We start from the raw sequence: 20,915 nt of genomic DNA, 5'->3' as shown, positions 1-20,915 counted from the left end.
GACACATTGTATATTTACTTATTTGTTTCTTCCTCTAGAATGTAAGTTACATGGGGACAGAAATTTTTATGTGTTTTGTTCCCTGCTGTATCCTGTGCGGATAACAGTTCCAAGCACATTTGGTACTTATTAAATATATATTGAAAGAATGGCCTTCAAGACTGTCTTCCATGTAAAACTTTAGTAGTAAGAAGAAAAAGGAACAGCACCAGAGTAGTTTTGCTGAGAGACTGCTTTCAGTCAGATGGAATCTTCTTGCCCTGGTTCATCAAGGGACACATTCGGCCAAAAGCTCAAACACATCTAGACACAGTCCTGTCCTTTCAAACTGGCAGAATTTCATGAAATCTTAGAGCTAGCTCTAAACTTAGCAGACATAGAATTAGAGATCCAGAAAGGTTGAAAGGTATCTGAATTCCCATCCCAATACTCCTCTCTGCGGGAGCCACCCCAAATATGACTTCGTGTAGGAGGATGGGTTTAAAGACTATCTTTTTGTTACTGAAAAATGGATCTAATGCTAGAACTACCGCAGTAGTTCTCCTGGTAATGAATTTAGATCTTAAAAGATAATGCTTTTGACAACCACGGTTAACTTTGCAGTTGGAGGGCATAGCAGCTTACCTGGGGATTGAACTACATTTCCCAGAATGCATCTCTAGGAGGATTCGGGGAAGTGTGGCAGAGGGAGCAATCGTCCATTGAGGAAAGAGAGTCCAACAGCTGGAGTTTGCTGGTTCCGCTGATTGTTGAGGCCTAGGCAGGCATCCCCAAGAGAATTCAGAGTAAGTACAGCGGAAGAGAAACTATTCAGGTTCTAAGTAGAAGAAGAATTTTATGGGCAGACATAATCAGAACTTGAAAAAAGTTCTCTGTCAGACTTTCTTCCTTCCTGCAGAAACCAGGCAATGACCACAGTTTTTCATCATAACGTGTGGAGCTATCAGATTAACTACAGCTAATAATTTTCTGATACTTTTTAGGAGAGTTGTTTAAAAATGGAATTTGTTAACTTCTCTGCATTGTGCCTGAATTATTTTGAATTAAGGGAGGAAAAATCATGTTTTAGAAAGCAAACCATAAAGCTGGTCAGTGAGACCTTGAAATCTGTTTCCCAGTAGCTCCTCAGTTTTGCATATTTCCCATCCCACTGAGGTCCACAATCATGAAAAATCAGACTCCCTGAAAAGAACTCTCTCAAACAGTACTGAACCTGGCCTCTTCTTAGTAGAAGTAACCAGAGAGATTCGAGATGGGCTTTTTTTTTTTTTTTTTTTTTTTTTTTTTGCGGTATGCAGGCCTCTCACTGTTGCGGCCTCTCCCGTTGTGGAGCACAGGCTCTGGACGCGCAGGCTCAGCGGCCATGGCTCAAGGGCCCAGCCGCTCCGCGGCATGTGGGATCTTCCCGGACCGGGGCACGAACCTGTGTCCCCCGCATCGACAGGCGGACTTGCAACCACTGCGCCACCAGGGAAGCCCGAGATGAGCTTTTTTGTCATGCTGTAGTGCTTTATAAATTAATCTTTCTTCTGTTAAGCTGAACAGGATGCAAAGCATATGCGAATCATTTATTACAGGAGTTCAGAGACATTCTTCCTCTTAAGGGCTTTGCCTCATCATTATTTAATAGTTTTTTGGTCAAAATAATATTACCTTTCATCTGCCAGTCTTGTTTAAAAACTTACTTTTAAAAGCACTTTTTAAAAATTGTACTTTCTAAAAACTTAAATAGTACATGAATGCTGGAAGGTGATTTCCCATGTATTTCTCATCAAAACATGAGCTTTGGAACCAGATAGCCCTGAGTTTCCATCTATTGCTTCCTAGATCGTCATCTCAGATGGTTAACCTCTCAAAGCTTTATCTTCCTCTCTTGTAAAATAGAATAAATTCATTCATTCATATATATTGTGTTTTATACTGTGACAGGGACTATGCAAGATGCTGTAGATAGGGAAGATGCAATCCCAACTCTTAAGGATTTTACAGACTAACAGATCTGAGAATTAGGTATGTCAAAACCTGACATAACTATAATACACTTTAGATCCCTTTTCTCTCCTTTCTTCCCCTGTGAGAAGTGAGACAGAAACCAAGCTCCCCAACAAGTTAGGTGACAGCCCCAGGTCACAAATTCAGTCAGTGGGAAAAGCCAGGAACAAAAGTCTGAGTCTCTCCAGTGCTTACTTCCCTGTCCCTTTCTTGCTTTGGAGGAGACATGAATTTGCTCTGAAAACAAAATAGAAGGCAGGCCTGAGCTTGTCATCTAAAGTAAAATAATGGTGCTAATATTTTCTTCCAAGACTAATTTTGTGAATACTGCATTTTTATCCCCAGTGTGCCATCAGGCGTAAAGTACAATAATAGTTGACAATTCAAACAAAAACAACTATCCTGTTCCTAATGGGGAATTTGAACAGGTGGATGTGAGTTTCATATGTAGCATGTTTACCAGTTGTTGATCAGCATGTTTACCAAGTCTGAGCCCTTGGGTCAATACATTTTGAATAATATATCACACCAAAGACCCCGAAAGATGAAAATCGCAAACCGTTTCAGAAAAGCAGTAGCAAATTTTTCCTGCATGAGGTTTCTAAATAATATATGGCCATAAGAAATTATATTTTTATCCTAAAAGTAATCTCACATAGCTTCTTGACTGTTTTAACAAGCCTCTTTTTTTTTGTGCTGAGGTTCAGTCTGAATGGCAGTTTCCCAGAGAAAAGCAATACATATAGCAGTGGTTCCTACAATGCTTTTCAGTGATCATATTGTGGAAAATGATGTAAATGTACTATACTATTTTAAAAATTAGAATGGGGGCTTCGCTGGTGGCGCAGTGGTTGAGAGTCCGCCTGCCGATGCAGGGGACACGGGTTCGTGCCCCGGTCCGGGAAGATCCCACATGCCGCGGAGCGGCTGGGCCCTTGAGCCATGGCCGCTGAGCCTGCGCATCCGGAGCCTGTGCTCCGCAACGGGAGAGGCCACAACAGTGAGAGGCCCGCGTACCGGAAAAAAAAAAATTAGAATGGTCAAAAGTAGAGTAAAACCACAATAAATAAATGAGCACAGGACATCAAACAGACAATTTACAAAAGGGGCGCTAGAACTATTAAATCTGAAAACACTTTGAATCTCAATAGTGATCAAAGAAATATAAAAGTTCTTTTTTTTTCTAACCAAATGCTATCAAACTTTGTAAGTGTGGCAATGTGTAGAAAGAGCCATATAATTTTAAAACAAATTTTGTCCCAGTAGTTCTATGTAGGGTAACTTATCTTAAAGAGGTAACCTGAAAATATCAGCACAGAAGTATTTAGCAGTATTTTATTTCTGGTAATTTAAAATAAGAGCCACCTAAATGTCTAAAATTAGGGGAATATTTAGAAAAATAAGGATGAGAGTCTACTTGGTATAGTATTATGCAGTCAAAAAAAATCAATAAGTAAAGCTTATACAAAAACATGGAAAATTGCTTATGACATGTTTCATGAAAGCAAATTGAAAAAATGTTTACTGATTATAAATTTTTATTTATTTAATTTTTGGCTGTGTTGGGTCTTCGTTTCTGTGCAAGGGCTTTCTCTAGTTGCAGTGCGCGGGCCTCTCACTGTCGCGGCCTCTCTTGTTGCAGAGCACAAGCTCCAGACGCGCAGGCTCAGTAGTTGTGGCTCATGGGCTTAGTTGCTCCGCGGCATGAGGGATCTTCCTAGACCAGGGCCCGAACCCGTGTTCCTGCATTGGCAGGCAGATTCTCAACCACTGCACCACCAGGGAAGCCCGTTTACTGATTATAAATATGTAAAGGTTGTATGTGCAAAAGACTAGTATCTAATTTATGAGTTATATTAATGGGGTGATATTATGGGCACTCTTACAATTCTGTTTTCTAGATGTCCTGTAATATAGTTATATTAACTTGATAATTTAAATGATCTATTTGAAAGAGAAAAATATGGTTAAAGCTGAATTTTAAGGAAGTCATTTTCTCTTCTTTGACTTTTAAGTAGTCTACACTGCTTTTATATAAGATGTGTATAAAAAATAAACAAGGGACCATTTAGAAAAGGTATTAGACTTAATCTTTACTGGGTTTATGACTGTACCAATGAAGGTACAATTCTCAGTTAAAATATATTTGGTTTTCCTCTTGATTATCAATTTTTTTTAAGCTACATTAGGAACTTTACTATGTCTTCTACAAGCTCGGTGACCACCAACATAGGAGTCAGCAGGACATGATAATCCACAATTGGCTAAGGTTAATTTAGTAGGCATTGCATTTAGGCAAAACGTCAGGCAGCGAAGCACAGTGGGCCACACAGATTAGTTGGTAGTCATACTACAAACAACTCTTACAGTCTCACCAAAGGAATTCAAGGAACTCACCAAAGAAACTCCCTATGGTTCTCAGGGAATGAGATGAAGTGCTACTGCGAACAATGGCCTGGAAAAAGCCTCACAGTGCAGTTAGTCCTGGGAACTACTGTTTTATTACATGCTATCTTATTGTACAAGAAATATGGACACATGGTTAAAAATTTTTTTTAAGTACAGAAATGTAAAAATTACAAGTACCCTTTTCAACCCCTGTGTCCATCCCACTCTTTCAAATTAGTCACTGTTAACACTTTGGTATGTGGACTTCTAGTCATTTTAAAAATATAAATAAATACATATCCAATTAATTATATTGGTATGTATATATCCTTTTCTTTATAAATTAATTAGATCATGCTAAACTAACCAAATACTACTTGCTTTTCTTACTTAATAATATATTCTGAATATCTTTCCCTGTTACTACATATATTTTTTCTACTGTTATCTGTTTATTTTTAATAGCTGTGTATTATTCCATTTTATCATAATTTTCAGTTAACATTCCTGTACATATCCTTTTCTTCCTAGGATAAATTCCTAGAAGTGGAATTGCTGGGGGAAAGGGATGCTTATTTTCACGTTTTGATAGATATTTCCAAATTGCCATCCAAAAACAGCATATCAATTTACACTCTCAGAGTTGTATATGAGACAGAAATGTTGACTTTAAATTCATTTCCTCCAGTATATCACAGAAATCTTTGGGTTATTAAAATAAGGATTATACTTTTAATACTCTCCTAGAGTGCTTTATAACCCACATATCACATACCGCCTTCTGTGAAAGCTATATATTTATTTTCTCTCTCCTGCTAGAGTCCCTTGAGGGATGTTTATTCTATACATTATTGTGTCCCCTAAGAGAGCTTGCATAAAGTCAGTACTCAATGAATATTTTGTTGAATGTCACTTACTAAATATATTTTATCCTTGGTTAGGACACAGATTATAGCCAAAACTGTCCAAGTATTAGTCATCAGTGATTCATAATTTTGCAACCAAGAAGTAGGCCTGAACTTTAGACATTCCTTGGTGGTTTAGTGTCAAAGCTTGCTTCCCTTGGGCACAGTTAAAAGGGTGGTTGGTTATTTAATTGTACTGATTTTCTTGTTTCAGTGGAACTTCTTTGACTTTTTTTATTGCTAGTGTGAACTGTACTTTTCAGGGAGAATAAAACACTGTTATACAATTTAAAAGAAATCACCTTCTGCAGAATGGATTCTTAAGTTATAGAATTACTTTTCCTCTCACAGTGAGATCTAAAAAGTATCTTAGATCCGTGTGGGTTTGCATAGCTGCCTTTTGAAATGTTTTCCTAAATGCCTGTAATTTTATATCTTTCTTATCTACAGGATTCTTCTTACTTCATTTTCAAAAGGACTTTGCTTTTCATGTATTCTGAGAAACTTGGCTCCATTACTCTGGAGACACTCCTAGGCTTACCTGGTCTATTAGGGTAGTGCTAGCTGCTGTAAAAAAAACTTCAAAATTTCAGTGGCTTAATATGGTAGAAGCTTATTTCTCTCTCACAAGTAGTCCAAGGTGGGGACTCTTTGATTGGTGGATGGCTTTTCTCCATGTAGTGATTCAGGGATCCAGGCTCTTCCATCTAATGGCTCTGCCATTCCAGAGTCTTCCAAGCAGACGGGGATAGAGGATGAAGAAGGCATACCACTGCTTAACTGTGTCAGCCTAGAAGAGATAAACATCACTTATAGTCACGTTCCATTGTTAAGACCTAGTTTTGGTCCTACCAAAGGACCAAAGGAGGAGAGAAATGTAGGCCTTGGCTTGGCAACTACCACCCAGCAAGAATTCCACAATATGGAAGGAGGAGCACATATTTTTTCATGGATAGTTAGCTGATTCTCACAACAACCTATTAGGTAGGCAGAACAGGTTTCAATTTTGTGGATTAGGAAAGGTACTGAAAAGTTGAAATCCCACAGCTAGTTAGCAGTATAAATGCAATTTAGAAGCCAGATCATCTGACTCCCATTCAGTTTATCTTTCCTTAATATTAAATAGTGATCCTATTCTGGCTTAAAGTATAACCCTCTTGGTGATTCATTACTTTAAATTGCATGCTATGATCTCTCTCTTTTTTTTTCTAAACTCCTCTTTCCACTAAGGACCTGACAATGTCCCTGTATTGTGGAATTACTCGCAGGAGAAAATCTTTTTGGTGCTGTAGGCTGCTGTCAACCTACGTCACTAAGACACGGTGAGTTGTGACCAAACTGAGCTCTGATTATTATATCTTTGGTCCATTAAATTATAAAATATAAATATCTCAAAATCCTATATTGGGGATTATGGATGTATGATGAAGATTTACGTATAAAGATGTTCAATGCAAATTATTTATAATTAGAGAATTTCTAAACAACTAAATTTCCAATATCTAAAATGTCTGACATACTTAAATATAAGTTCTTTTTTTAAGATAAGAACTTTGGGGACTTCCCTGGCGGGTGGTTAAGACTTTGCCTTGCAATGCAGGGGGTGTGAGTTTGATCCCTGGCTGGGGAGCTAAGATCTCACACGTCTTGGGACCAAAAAACCAAAACATAAAAAAAACAGAAGCAATATTGTAACAAATTCAATGAAGACTTAAAAAAAAAAGATAAGAACTTTGTCTTTTCCCCTATGGTACCCCTAGTGCATAAAACCCTAGTATCTGGCACATAGTAGGCACTGAAATATTGTTGAATGGATGAATGAACAGTAAGGGAAAATTTAATAAAATCATGATATACCCATATGATAGAATTAAAAACTATATTGAATAATAGTTCATTAAGGTTCCTGAAAATAAGGTAGATAACTCCAGTCCCTGCATACCACCTACATACCTCTCCCATCCCCCCACAACTCCCTCCCCCAAGAACTAAACCACAGTGAAAGGCAGACTAGAAAAAAAAACAAATCTACACCAGTACAGGAGGGTGATAAAGGACTTCTTTGTCCCCAGCCCGGGCAAATTTAAAATCTGTGAATTTGAAATCAGTAGCCTGCTCTCATTCAGTTTTGGGGTTTAAATTTGCACCATCTATGTGGTGTGGTCCAAAACCCTCAACCTAAGAAAAGACTTTAAGTAGTATTTGTAGACTTGCAGATGTAAAACCCCTCTGGAGGGATACACTCACAACCAGGGCTTCCCACACTGAAAGCTCTGCCATACATGAGCGCCTAGTTCAATATTTAAAGGCACATAAACATACACAATCTTACATGAGCAAGAGTGAGAAGACAACAAAATTGCAATACTAGTTTTAGATATTGTTGGACATTTGGGTTATTTACAGTTCTCAGGCTGAGACTCTAAGAACAATAACAGAATTACTGAAGTCTAAAAAATGAGTGTTAAAGTGATTAAATATATTGAAAATGAATAAAAAAATCATAAGAAAAATAAAATTCTATCAGTAAAGAACATGGTGTGAAAAATGTTAATATGCTTACAAAAAAAGGCTACAAATTAGTAGATCAGCTCTAAAAGTACTTATTGTATATGTGTAGATGCATAATATTAATAAATAGTTTGGAGAATTCCAAGGTATAAACAATGATCATCTCTGAGTGGTGGGATTCTTTTTTAAAATAATTAATTAATTAATTAATTAGGCTGTGTTGGGTCTTTGTTGCTGTGCGCGGGCTTCTCATTGCGGTGGCTTCTCTTGTTGCGGAGCACGGACTCTAGGCACACGGGCTTCAGTAGTTGTGGCACACAGGCTCAGAAGTTGTGGCTCATGGGCTCTAGAGCGTAGGCTCAGTAGTTGTGGTGCACGGGCTTAGTTGCTCCGTGGCGTGTGGGATCTTCCCAGACCAGGGCTCGAACACGTGTCCCCTGCGTTGGCAGGCAGATTCTTAACCACTGCACCATAGGGAAGTCCCTTTTTTCTTATTATAAAAGTTAAAAAGTAGTCATTCTATAGAAATCAAAAAATACAGTTACCAATTTTTTTTAAAAAGGGAAATCATCCAGAATCCCACCACTCTGGGACTTCCTTGGTGACACAGTGGTTAAGAATCCGCCTGCAAATGCAGGGAACACGGGTTCGAGCCCTGGTCTGGGAAGATCCCACATGCCACAGAGCAACTAAGCCCATGTGCCACAACTACTGAAGCCTGTGCACCTAGAGCCCATGCTGCACAAAAGAAGCCACCGCAATGAGAAGGCCACACACCGCAACAAAGAGTAGCCCCTGCTCGCTGCAACTAGAGAAAGCCCATGCGCAGCAACGAAGACCCAACGCAGCCAAAAATAAATAAATAAATAAATAAATAAATTTATTTTTTTAAAAAACCTGCTCCTATGTTATGGGGGTATAAATTAATAAGAAAAAAACAGTTTAAGTTTGATAATCTTAGTGTGTTATGGTTTCCAAACTATTATACTTAAAGGGGAAAAATGCATTTTTAATTGATTATTATTGAGGTATAGTTGATTTACAATATTATATTAGTTTCAGGTGATTAACATGATTCAAAATTTTTATAGATTATATTCCATTAAAAGTTATTATAAAATATTGGTTATATTCCCTGTGCTGTACAATATATCCTTCTAGCTTATTTATGTTTTATTGAAGTTTAGTTGATTTACACTGTTTCAGGTGTACAGCAAGAAAATGCATTTCTAAAAAAAGTGTTCCAATCAAGAAGAATGCAAGGAACTTTTTGGATCTCAGTCCCAGTTCCAGTGAGGCCCCAGGTTTAAGACCTTAACCTGGATGTTTTTGTAGATGTTTTGCTTTTTAGGATCTTTAGGGCAAAGCACAGATTGTATCACTCCTACTGTTCTTTTACGAAGTTAGCAGTTTGTTCTATTGGTTCTATTTGGTAACTTCTGAGTGGCACATAGCTCTCCTTTGACATACATTGAGACTTTGTCCCAGGAGGTTGCAGTCACTCACAATAAGTATAAAAATATCATGAGTATTCAAATCGCAGTTTTCTTTTGTCTTCTGTTTACAAAGAGCTCACTGCAATCGCTTTTTATCATACAGTCAAAAATAGGTTCCTACAGATGCCACTGGGGCATGTTTATCATTTTACTTTGTAGTTTCATGTGGAGCTAACTCTACTGGTGTTACAAAAGCTCCTAGATCCCACAGAAAATGTCTGTAAACTGGGTTTCCTGCTTAAGTGACAAAATATGCCATATACCTGAGAGTCTGTTGTAGGGCTTTCAGCAGTCAAAATCATTATCCCTGGGAGTTCCCTGGTTGCCTAGTGGTTAGGACCATAGGCTTTCACTGCTGGGGCCTGGGTTCAGTCCCTGGTCAGGTAACTGAGATCCTGCAGGCTGTGCGGCATGGCCAAAAAAAAAAAAAAAAAAAAAAAAAAATCATTATCCCTAAGGCCACAGAAGGAGAATCCACATTCAGTCCTCCCTGAATCACGCTGTTCCTGCCCTGATTCCCAAGTCTCTTTAAAGGATAGACTTAGGCCGTCCTTAATTAAGGTACAGAACTTGCTCCATTACTTTTTTTTTTTTAGAGAAACTAATTACAGGATGTTCTCTTTTTCTACATTTTAATTTTGGCTATTGAAAATATTACACTTATTAAATAAGTGTAGGTCAAATATGCGTTCACTTTCATCACTGGTCCCTTCAGTAGAGATAAGAAGCTAACGGCATCCACTTGAGGGAATAGATGTTTGAAAGAAGAGTGCATTGAAGATAAAAGTTGCTCTTTATCATCCATAGATTGAATAAGGGTTTCTGAAGGTATAGTGTTTGTTCCTTGTCTGCAATAATAAAGTCTGCTCCCATCTCTAGGTGCTCTGTGGTTGATGTTTTATCACTGAACTTGTTTTCCTTTCACTCCACTGCATGTAAATTCTTGCCTCACAGCATAATATTGGCAAAGTACCTTGAGGTTCAATTCAGTAAATATTTATTACCCTTGAAGTTCAATTCAATAAATACTTATTGAATTGAGCTATTCAATATGCTAATTACCCATGATACAGAACTAAGGTAGACCCTGCCCTAAGAAGATCATAGTCATTTCTGATAAAGGAGGCAAAAATATACAATGGAGAAAAGACAGCCTCTTCAATAAGTGGTGCTGGGAAAACTGGACAGCTACATGTAAAAGAATGAAATTAGAATGCTCCCTAACACCATATACAAAAATAAACTCAAAATGGATTAAAGACCTAAATGTAAGGCCAGACACTATAAAACTCTTAAGAGGAAAACATAGGCAGAACACTCTATGTCATAACATCACAGAAAGATCCTTTTTGACCCACCTCCTAGAGAAATGGAAATAAAACCAAAAATAAACAAATGGGACCTAATGAAACATAAAAGCTTTTGCACAGCAAAGGAAACCATAAACAAGACAAAAAGACAACCCTCAGAGTGGGAGAAAATATTTGCAAGTGAAGCAACTGACAAAGGATTAATCTCCAAAATTTACAAGCAGCTCATGCAGCTCAGTATCAAAAAAACAAACAACCCACTCCAAAAATGGGCAGAAGACCTAAATAGACATTTCTCCAAAGATATACAGATTGCCAACAAACACATGAAAGGATGCTCAACATCACTAATCATTAGAGAAATGCAAATCAAAACTACAATGAGGTATCACCTCACACAGAATGGCCATCATCAAAAAATCTGCAAACAATAAATGCTGGAGAGGGTGTGGAGAAAAGGGAACACTCTTGTACTGTTGGTAGGAATGTAAACTGATACAGCCACTATGGATAAAAGTATGGAGGTTCCTTAAAAAACTAAAAATAGAACTACCATATGACCCAGCAATCCCACTACTGGGCATATACCCTGAGAAAACCATAATTCAAAAAGAGTCATGTACCACAATGTTCATTGCAGCTCTATTTACAATAGCCAGGACATGGAAGCAACCTAAGTGTCCATCGACAGATGAATGGATAAGAAGATGTGGCACATATATACAATGGAATATTACTCAGCCATAAAAAGAAACGAAATTGAGTTATTTGTAGTGAGGTAGATGGACCTAGAGTCTGTCATACAGAGTGAAGTAAGTCAGAAAGAGAAAAACAAATACCGTATGCTAACACATATATATGGAATCTAAAAAAAAAAAAAAAGTTTATGAAGAACCTAGGGGCAGAAAGGGAATAGAGATGCAAACCTACTAGAGAATGGACTTGAGGACACGGGGAGGGGGACGGGTGAGCTGTGACGAAGTGAGAGAGTGGCAGGGACATATATACACTATCAAATGTAAAATTGATAGCTAGTGGGAAGCAGCTGCATAGCACAGGGAGATCAGCTCGGTGCTTTGTGACCACATAGAAGTGTGGGAGGGAGGGAGATGCAAGAGGGAAGAGATATGGGGATATATGTATATGTATAGCTGATTCGCTTTGTTATAAAGCAGAAACTAACACACCATTGTGAAGCAATTATACTCGAATAAAGACGTTAAAAAAAAATCATAGTCTTTCAGGGGAGACACAGATTAACAAATAGCACCATGTAAGTGCAACCACAGAAGTATGGGCAAAAGGTATACAGTAGGACAAAGGAGGGAATGACCCCCTGTAGCCACCTCAAATCCTTTTTTTAAAGAAATTTAGGATGTAAATAAATAAAAGGAAATAACCATGGTAGGAGACCAGTGCAGGAACAGAATTCTCAAAGATGAATGCTGTAAAAGAAACTAAGTGTGGTTTTGTAATGCTTTGATTATTTCCAAAACAGGTATTTATCTGAGCTGAAGGAAGATGATGATGCATGTAAAAAAGCCCAGCAGACAGGAGCATTTTACCTCTTTCATAACCTGGCTCCTTTGCTTCAGAAATCAGAACATCAATACCTGGCCCCCCAGCATAGCCTATTAGGTAAGCCCAAAGTAGGCTAGTAAAGTAGACCAGGCTGTGGTCGCTAAGCAGAACTCGGTCCATATCAAATCCCTGAGAAGAATCCTCCGAGTTTAGAGTCAGATTTTTCAAACTTCTTCTGCCAATTATTTAATGTATAAACCTGAATTGCCCAATCGAATATTTTTTGGTGATGGTATGAACCACTATAGCCTTAAAGCAAGGGTCAGGAAAACTGCTGTCCAAATTGGAACCCATGTCTGTTTTGTAAATACATTTTTATTGGAACACAGCCTCACTCATTCATTTACATATTGTTTATGACTGCTTTTGCATTACAATGGTAAAACAGAGTATTGACAGAGACCGTATGGCTCACAGAACTTGAAATATTTTGCCAACCCCTGCCTTGGACCAGCAATTTCCAGCCTCCAAGGATCTGTTCACTGTTACACTGTTTAAGATTTGCATCATGACTTAATTTCTCCTTAGAAGGGTCAAAACTAAACGTGAACTAAAATTGTTTTGAGAACTCTTTTAAGGTATATAACTAGAGATACCTAAGCCATTGGGATTTGGCATTCAAGATACTACCTTGAGTTTTATATTATGTCACTATGCACAAACTTCTAAATACATTGTCAGGGTCAGATGTTAGAATACTTAGATAGGTAGTTTCTAGCAGTGCATAAGTATATGAGGATGTTTATCAGAAGGCACTAAACATTATTTATAGATTAGCAATGTAATCTTGTATGATGAACAAACAAATATGAGTTCTTCATGCAGAGGAGAATAGATTTTCTCCCTATACAGCCCTTGTCTTTACAGACTAGGGTCTCAGATGAGTAGTCTACCCTGGCCCACAAAAGCAGCATGATCTGAAGAGTAAATTATAGAATTGCTTTGGTCTCTCTACCATTTTAAGTTTGACACATGTTTTTTTTCAGTGCTTTAATAAGTCAACTACCATGTATCTTTAAACTAGGGGATATGCTCCTTTCATGATACAATCATAGAGTAATACAGTGGTACACAGAAAGAATTCCTTTAAACTCTTCTGATTGCTGATGAGAAAACGGAGGCCTAGAGAGGTTAAGTGATGAGGCCAAGATTACATAGCTAATTAGCTGCAGGGCAGTGACTAGAAGCCAGCTGTACCTACTTCAAGTTGAAGTAGATGGTTTCCAATAAGTCTAGTATGGCTCTGATGGTTTAATTAAAACCCTTGTTTTCTTTCCTTCTCCTTCTGTGTTTCTTAGAGTTGGAAAGGCTCCTGGGTAAGTTTGGGCAGGACATGCAAACAATAGAAGATTCCGTGCTAATTGGATGCTCTGAACAGCAAGAAGCATGGTTTGCTCTGGATCTAGGTCTAAATAGCTCCTCTTCCATAAATGGTACATAACATTATTCCTGATGGGTACTTCCCAGTGGTTCTTAGACTTTGGGATTCCACATAATAGTAAAATTTCAAAGAACATTTTAAGAATACAAAACAATTTCAATTTTTCTTAAGTTAGGACCTTAAAAGAGAGTACCATCTACCATCATCATCACTTAAAGGACATTTTAATGCTTTCTTTCTCAGCTAGGTGGTGGTACAAAGATGTTTACTGTATTATTCTCTGTACCTTTATACATTTTATATGTCTTAAATATTTCATAAGAAATGTTTTTAAATTCATGACATTATTCTTATTTCTCTTATCATTGCAGGTGAATAAACATGTTACCTTGGAGTAGCTCTGGGTCTTCAGACCTGCATTTGGGAACTGGTTTGCTAGAGGCTCATGGCTCCTGTCAGGCTTTCCTTCTCTCTTTCAGGGTGTAGCTGTAAATGTAATGCTGCTGGAATGAGGTTCAGATAGGAGCTTAGAGGTCCCCTTTCATCTTTTTTTCCAGGGGTAGTTTGTGGCTAGTGCAAATGTTCTTATTGCCCCGAAGAGGATCTTGGGAAACACTATGCTCTAATGTTTCCCAAATTTACATGAATATAAGAATCTCCTGGTGCTTGTTAAAAAATAAAGATTTCTGGGCCTCACTCACCTGCTATTCAGAATCTCCAGGCAGGGGTTTGAGAACCTGTAGTTTTTTTATTCTCCCTAGTTGAGTCATATTAGGTGAGTTTGGGAAACACTGTTCTAACAGAATATACTTGAGAGGATCCCTGAGGTAAAGTTTGACATCCATTTCATTTTGTTCTCTTTTCTAATTTTTTAGCTTCCTTACAGAAACCTGAAATGGAGACAGAGCTCAAGGGGTCTTTCATTGGGCTGAGGAAGGCTCTCTTTCAGCTGAATGTGAAGGATGCCTCCTTGCTATCCACGGTAGATTGATTTCTTGGTTCTGTAGGAAATTAAGTAAAGTAGTGTATATGGGAAACATTTGATTTTTTTTTTTCAGATCATAGTCCCTCCTACAAACCTTGGCAGAAGGACAGTGTGCTGTAGGGAGATTGCTTATTCTTCTTTCTTTTACCTTGTTTTTGGCAGGACCGTTGTTAGTACCATTGTCTCCTGAGGGTGTGCATATATATGGCAATATGATCTATCAGCCTTATAAACTTTTTTTTTTTTTTTTTTGCGGTACGCGGGCCTCTCACCGCTGTGGCCTCTCCCGTTGCGGAGCACAGGCTCCGGACACGCAGGCTCAGCGGCCATGGCTCACGGGCCCAGCCGCTCCGCGGCATGTGGGATCTTCCCGGACCGGGGCACGAACCCGCGTCCCCTGCATCGGCAGGCGGACTCTCAACCACTGCGCCACCAGGGAAGCCCTATAAACATTTTTAATGACTCACAGCATGACATATACAGCATGAGCAGTTACTTTATATTGCTTTAACGACTTGTCCTCCAGCTTTAGATTTCACTTGCTAAAGTGCTTTTGATTGCCCATTTAAAGAGGTACCTCCGGGCTTCCCTGGTGGCGCAGTGGTTGAGTGTCCACCTGCCGATGTAGGGGACGTGGGTTCGTGTCCCGATCTTAGAAGATCCCACATGTCGCGGAACGGCTAGGCCTGTGAACCATGGCCTCTGAGCTTGCGCGTCCGGAGTACACAGGCCTGGCAACGGGAGAGGTCACAACAGTGAGAGGCCCGTGTACCGCAAAAAAAAAAAAAAAAAGTATCTCTAAAGATTTTAAAAATTTATTTATTTACTTTTGCGTGTGCCGGGTCTTAGTTGCGGCACACAGGATCTTCGTTGCGGCATGCACACTTCTTTAGTTGTGAAATGCAGATTCTTAGTTGTGTCATGCTTGCGGGATCTAGTTCCCAGACCAGGGATGGAACCCAGGTCCCCTGCATTGGGAGCGTGGAGTCTTACCCACTGGGCCACCAGGGAAGTCCCTAAGCATTTTTTATTTGCAAAAAGATTCCAACTTTATTGGGGAGGAGTACATGTTGGGTGTTTAATTATACTGAAAATATTTTCTTTTTAAGCTGGCTCATAAGTTCATGGGTGTTCATTATGATATTTTATATATTATATTTTTAAAATAATTCATAATACATTTAAAATATGCTTTTTAAAAACTCATACTTCAGAGAATTCCCTGGCGGTCCAGTGGTTAGGAGTTGGGCTTTCACTGTTATGGGCCTGGTCAATCCCTGGTCGGGGGACTAAGATCCCGCAAGCCACATGGCACAGCCCCCCAAAATAAAATAAAATAAAATTCATACTTCAGATGCTAGAGGACTATGTTCAAATAGTTTCCTTATTTTAAAGTTTAAATAGTTAATAAGCATTTAAAGTAGGTGAGCTGAAAAGGGATTGGTGTGTCCCTTTGAGTTGTTCTAAATAGTAGTCCCAGCACCATTATAGATGAGCCCCACATTCTCTCCAAATGAAACCAAGCCCATCTTTGTATTCCTAGGCTCAGGCTCTTCTCCGTTGGCATGATGCTCATCAGTTCTGCAGCAGAAGTGGGCAGCCCACCAAGAAGAATGTGGCTGGCAGCAAGCGTGTGTGCCCTTCCAATAAGATCATCTATTATCCACAGGTAAGCATAGCTTTAAAAGGTCAGTAATCCAAGAAGGCTGTGCACTACTCTGTCTTGGGGATGGAAGCCTGTACAGCTAAAAGGCTTTCCTTGGTTACCCATTACTTTGTTTCATCAACAGGCCCCAAAGCCCTAGTGCCCAAGTTTCCATCCTCTTTTCCTAGATGACTCCTGTGGTGATCACTCTGGTGTCAGATGGGACTCGATGCCTGCTTGCCCGCCAGAGTTCCTTTCCCAAGGGAATGTATTCTGCCTTGGCAGGTTTTTGTGATATAGGTAAGAAATTTGGGGCATATACAGATAACATTGAAAGACATGAAATCTTATAGTATGAAATAGTATGTATTTCTTATTCTTGTTGCCATAGTGCTTGGTGTCTCAAGCACATTCTTCCCTATTATATCAAGAAAACTACTTTGTGGCATCAATTTTCCAATATTTTACAGACAAATTTTCAAACATAAGCATAGCTGGAAGATTTATACAGTAAACACCCATATACTCACCACCTAAATTCCATAATTACTATGTTTACTTTATCACATATCTGTCTATCCATTCCTCTATCCACCTATTAATCCATCTTATTTTTTGATGCATAGATTACAGACATTAATACACTTCCTCCTAAATATTTCAACATGCATATTAATATTATATTAACTAGAATTTAATATTTATTTACAGGGGGTTTTTTTGTCAGTCTATTGGGGTAAAATTTGCAAATGGTGAAATGTGGCGTTTGAATTTTATTAAAAACTTGAGGGCAGTAGTAGCTTCTCCAACTCTTATTTTGTGTAACTAACCTAGTAGGTTCAAGTATTGTGGTTCAATACCCAACTTCAGACTTGATTCCTAGTGTAAAGACTCGGAGATTTAGGGCTCTCCCAAGAGTATTTCATTGACTTTGGAGCCAGTTTTGCATTCCTTTTGCCAACGGGCTTCTGTATCACCCTTCCTGCTGCAGGGCTGTCCTGAATTAATCTGTGTGTTTATAGGTGAAAGTCTGGAAGAGGCTGTCCGGCGAGAAGTTGCAGAAGAGGTGGGATTGGAGGTGGAAAGACTGCAATACTCTGCATCTCAGCACTGGCCCTTTCCTAATGGCGCACTCATGATTGCTTGTCATGCAACTGTGAAACCAGGGCAGACAGAGGTGAGTTCTGATGCTTCCCTTATGATATATCCTTTGCCTCATCCAAGCTGGTCTGTAGGTACTTACTAAGCACCTGTCTAGTCCAGCATTGTTTAGATTATACAAAGACATGTAATATATGATTTATACCTTTAAGGAATTTGCAAACTTATAAACAACTAATCACCATAAAAATCGGGAGTGCCAACACAATCACCATTCTTCCTTGTATATATCTCAGTCATGAAACAATTTATCTTTCATCATCAGGAAATTAACAGTCTTGCATAGAATAGGCACACAATAAATATATAAAATTTAATGATTGATTTCAGAATTGGTATTATTGCTACAGTCAGGATGTTGGGGAATACTATAAAATCATAGGAACTTCTGATTGAAAGGGACTTAGATGTTGTCTTATCCCACCTCATCTTGCTCTAACATCCCTGACAGATGGTGTTGTGGTCCTTATGTGCCAAAGTCTGTCTATTTTGTGCTTTGGTTTCTATACAATGAATAATATCTAATCTGTCTCAGCTCCCTGTGGATGCAGTTTGCATTTTTGCTTCTTGCAAGGCAGATACTATGCTTCTGACTATCATTAATTAACACATCCTTTAAAGAAGAGTAACATTTATATGTTCTTTTTTTAGTTATATAATTTTACCTCTCAATGTTAACCACTCTTGGCCATGCTGCATGGCTTGCGGGATCTTAGTTCCCCAACCAGGGATTGAACCTGGGCCACAGCAGTGAAAGTGCTGAGTCCTAACCACTGGACTGCCCGGGAACTCCCAAACCATTCAAAATTTTACTATTTGAGCTTCCAGGATTTTAAAAACATTTTTTAAATATTTAAAATATATACTTAACTCTCATCTGTTAATTATGGTACTTTTGCTTCTGGACCCTATCTAGAACTGATTATCTCCCAGACTATAGATCCCAGATATTACCTTCTAAGATTGCTCACTTCTGGAACCATTTTCTCATCTTTGGCCATCGTATTCTAAGTTTTGTATCTCCTAACCTTATATCCTGTTTTTCCTTTTGTCTTTCAGATTCAGGTGGACTTGAGAGAACTAGAAGCAGCTGCCTGGTTCAGTCATGATGAGGTGGCCACAGCCCTGAGGAAAGACAACCCATATTATCAGCAACAGAATGGGGCTTTCCCATTCTGGTTGCCCCCCAAGTTCGCCATTGCCCACCAACTGATAAAGGAGTGGGTGGAAAAACCGACCTGTTCTATCCTGCCTGCTTAGCTCAGATCAGGCCACCTAATCAGATAAATCCCTCCTATCTCAGAGATCAACTGATAAAGAGGTGGTGACTAAAGGTCATCTCCAGGCCAACATCATAAGAAAGCAGAGCAGATGGTGAGCCTACAGCAAGGCACATCTGCCAGCAGTGTTAATAAAAGAAGTTCCTAATCATAGGCAATCAAAAATGCCAAAACTGATGAGATGACAATTGTCAAAATCAGAGGGAAAGCTGAAGCATTAGTTTGGATATGGGCCCTTGCTCATTCATTTTCTCCTGTGCTTTGGAAGCAAACATCTTTCGGCATGTGGCTTGTCAATGATGGGTTTATACTAACTGCCAAAATGTGCCTGGTATAATTTTGGTTACAACTTTTATCTTAATATTGAAAATAAATAGCAGATCTCAACCCTCTACTGAGTTCCTTTTTATCTTCGTATAATTTTAAAAAGCACATTTTTTAAACAAATTTATTTACTAATTTATTTGTGGCTGTGTTGGGTCTTCGTTGCTGTGCGCGGGCTTTCTCTAGTTGCAGCGAGTGGGGGCTACTCTTTGTTGTGGTGCGCGGGCTTCTCATTGCGGTGGCTTCTCTTGTTGCGGAGCACAGGCTCTAGGCGTGCGGGCTCGATAGTTGTGGCTCGTGGGCTCAGTAGTTGTGGCGCACAGCCTTAATTGCTCTGCAGCATGTGGGATCTTCCTGGACCAGGGATCAAACCCGTGTCCCCTGCACTGGCAGGCGGATTCTTAACCACTGTGCCACCAGGGAAGCCCAGAACAACATTTTTGAATTTGTGTAAAGGTAATTATTTTGTACATGGTAGTTAAATAAAAGTCATATTCCTTTAAGTCCTTTATGCCAGGAAAGTGGGAGTTAAGGTCTTCCTCAAGGTACTCTCTAGTAAATCAGAGGCAGTGATGTTCTGTTGAGGTAACTGCATGCCAGTGGGGCTCAAGAGCATAAGTCTTTTTTGCTGTTACTTGCTCAGTTTGTGACCCAGGGAAAAGATTATCACTTGCCATGCCTGTTTTCCTAAACATAAAATGGTTGCTGCCTTTTGCACACCCAGTAAGTGTTGTAACTTCAACGAAGCGATCAGAGAAGATGAACCATTTCTTGAGTTTTATGGGATAAACTAAATTCAGGATTGCTCATCATTCATATATGCCATTCTAAACCTTGTCATAGGGAAGAAGCACTTATCTGCAGGAAATGAAATAAATTTCTGTACCTTTGTTCAGATGTATATTTCTGTCTTATGAAGTGAGAAAATTGTAGAAAGTGAGAACTGGGGGTGGGAGGGAGTAATCTCTTTATTAGTATGACAAACATTTAAGTCCAGATTCCAAGTCTGTGGAATGACTAAAGCAATATTCAGAAGAAATCCTGTTAGAGGTCCGTTTGAAAAGAGGAATGGCTAGGGGAAAGAGTCTTATCTTCAGGTACTTTTAGGCAACTAACTAGTGATTAAAGACACAAGTGCCAGAGACCCTAAGATTATTCACACATCCAAGTCCCACGGGACTAAGTAAAAGAGATTCTAGAACTAGAAAGATTGAAGCAACTGAATTTCCTTTTGATCCCAAAAGGTTGTTATTCTTACCATTGCCAGCAAAACATCATCGCTTTGGGGAAATCAAACCGCCTTCATCAGGAAATGTTGAGGGATAATACGTGATGGGACTTGATTGTCCTGTTAGATTGGCAGCTTGCCCTGACCTGGGCTGAACCTAGCATGTAGAAGAGAAAAGCACTCTTGGAAAAGAGGTCCTGAGATTTCTTCATATCTTGCAGTTAGAAGAAAACAGTTCAGGGTCCATGTGTATTACTCTCTCCCAATGTTTTCTATCTCTTCGTGGGTGTGTTTGTGAGCACATGTGTACACAGTATTTTCAGACTGGGGAATCTGAAAATACTGATAGAAAGGGGAGTGTACAGGATTCCTGGTTGTGAGTTTCTCAAACTTACCATGGAGTGTTTACTTTTGGATTAATGTGTTGTGTTGGAAAAGAAAAAATAAGAATGGCTAATAGGAGCTGCAACATTGAACTTCGTTTCCCAGCAGTGAGTGGGAAGAGGGCTTTGCTTTTTAGAACTCCAAGGATAACTAAAAGCAGAGGCAAAAGAGGGCTGTGTTGGAGTACTGAAAAATGGCAGATAAATAAAAGAAACTTTGGTGCAGGGCTCACCTGGCTGGAGAATATTTCTGTGGCAATGAATCATGAAGGTGCTAAGGATAAAAAGAATCCAATGGGTCCATGAAGAAGGATAGCAAAAACAGGTAAAACGCTAAAATTATTG

At 39.0% G+C, this 20,915-nt stretch overlaps 1 protein-coding gene across 2 annotated transcripts; it reads left to right on the top strand.

Annotated features, from left to right (window-relative positions):
* The first annotated feature begins 654 nt into the window (after positions 1 to 654).
* NUDT13 (nudix hydrolase 13) lies at positions 655 to 19,027 on the top strand. 2 transcript variants are annotated; one of them, XM_059054261.2, is made up of 9 exons: positions 655 to 785; positions 6,516 to 6,607; positions 12,101 to 12,240; positions 13,482 to 13,616; positions 14,440 to 14,546; positions 16,093 to 16,218; positions 16,383 to 16,494; positions 17,217 to 17,371; positions 18,415 to 19,027. In XM_059054261.2, the coding sequence occupies exons 2-9, from the start codon at positions 6,525 to 6,527 to the stop codon at positions 18,613 to 18,615; spliced, it is 1,059 nt and encodes a 352-aa protein (XP_058910244.1). In that variant the 5' UTR covers positions 655 to 785; positions 6,516 to 6,524; the 3' UTR covers positions 18,616 to 19,027. The 2 variants fall into 2 exon arrangements, with proteins under 2 accessions (XP_058910244.1, XP_066881513.1); XM_067025412.1 differs by lacking the exon at positions 13,482 to 13,616.
* Positions 19,028 to 20,915: the final 1,888 nt, after the last annotated feature.

Source organism: Kogia breviceps, chromosome 2 (assembly GCF_026419965.1).
Source record: "Kogia breviceps isolate mKogBre1 chromosome 2, mKogBre1 haplotype 1, whole genome shotgun sequence".
In the NCBI taxonomy this organism is placed as follows: Eukaryota; Metazoa; Chordata; class Mammalia; order Artiodactyla; family Physeteridae; genus Kogia; species Kogia breviceps.
This window is presented reverse-complemented; position numbering and strand designations above follow the sequence as displayed.

Excerpts from the sequence above, each read along its gene's own strand:
- NUDT13 (XM_059054261.2), top strand. The coding sequence starts at position 6,525 with ATGTCCCTGTATTGTGGAATTACTCGCAGGAGAAAATCTTTTTGGTGC. Across the intron at positions 13,617-14,439 it reads TAGCTCCTCTTCCATAAATG|CTTCCTTACAGAAACCTGAA; the intron begins GTACATAACATT and ends CTAATTTTTTAG. Across the intron at positions 17,372-18,414 it reads TGAAACCAGGGCAGACAGAG|ATTCAGGTGGACTTGAGAGA; the intron begins GTGAGTTCTGAT and ends TTTGTCTTTCAG.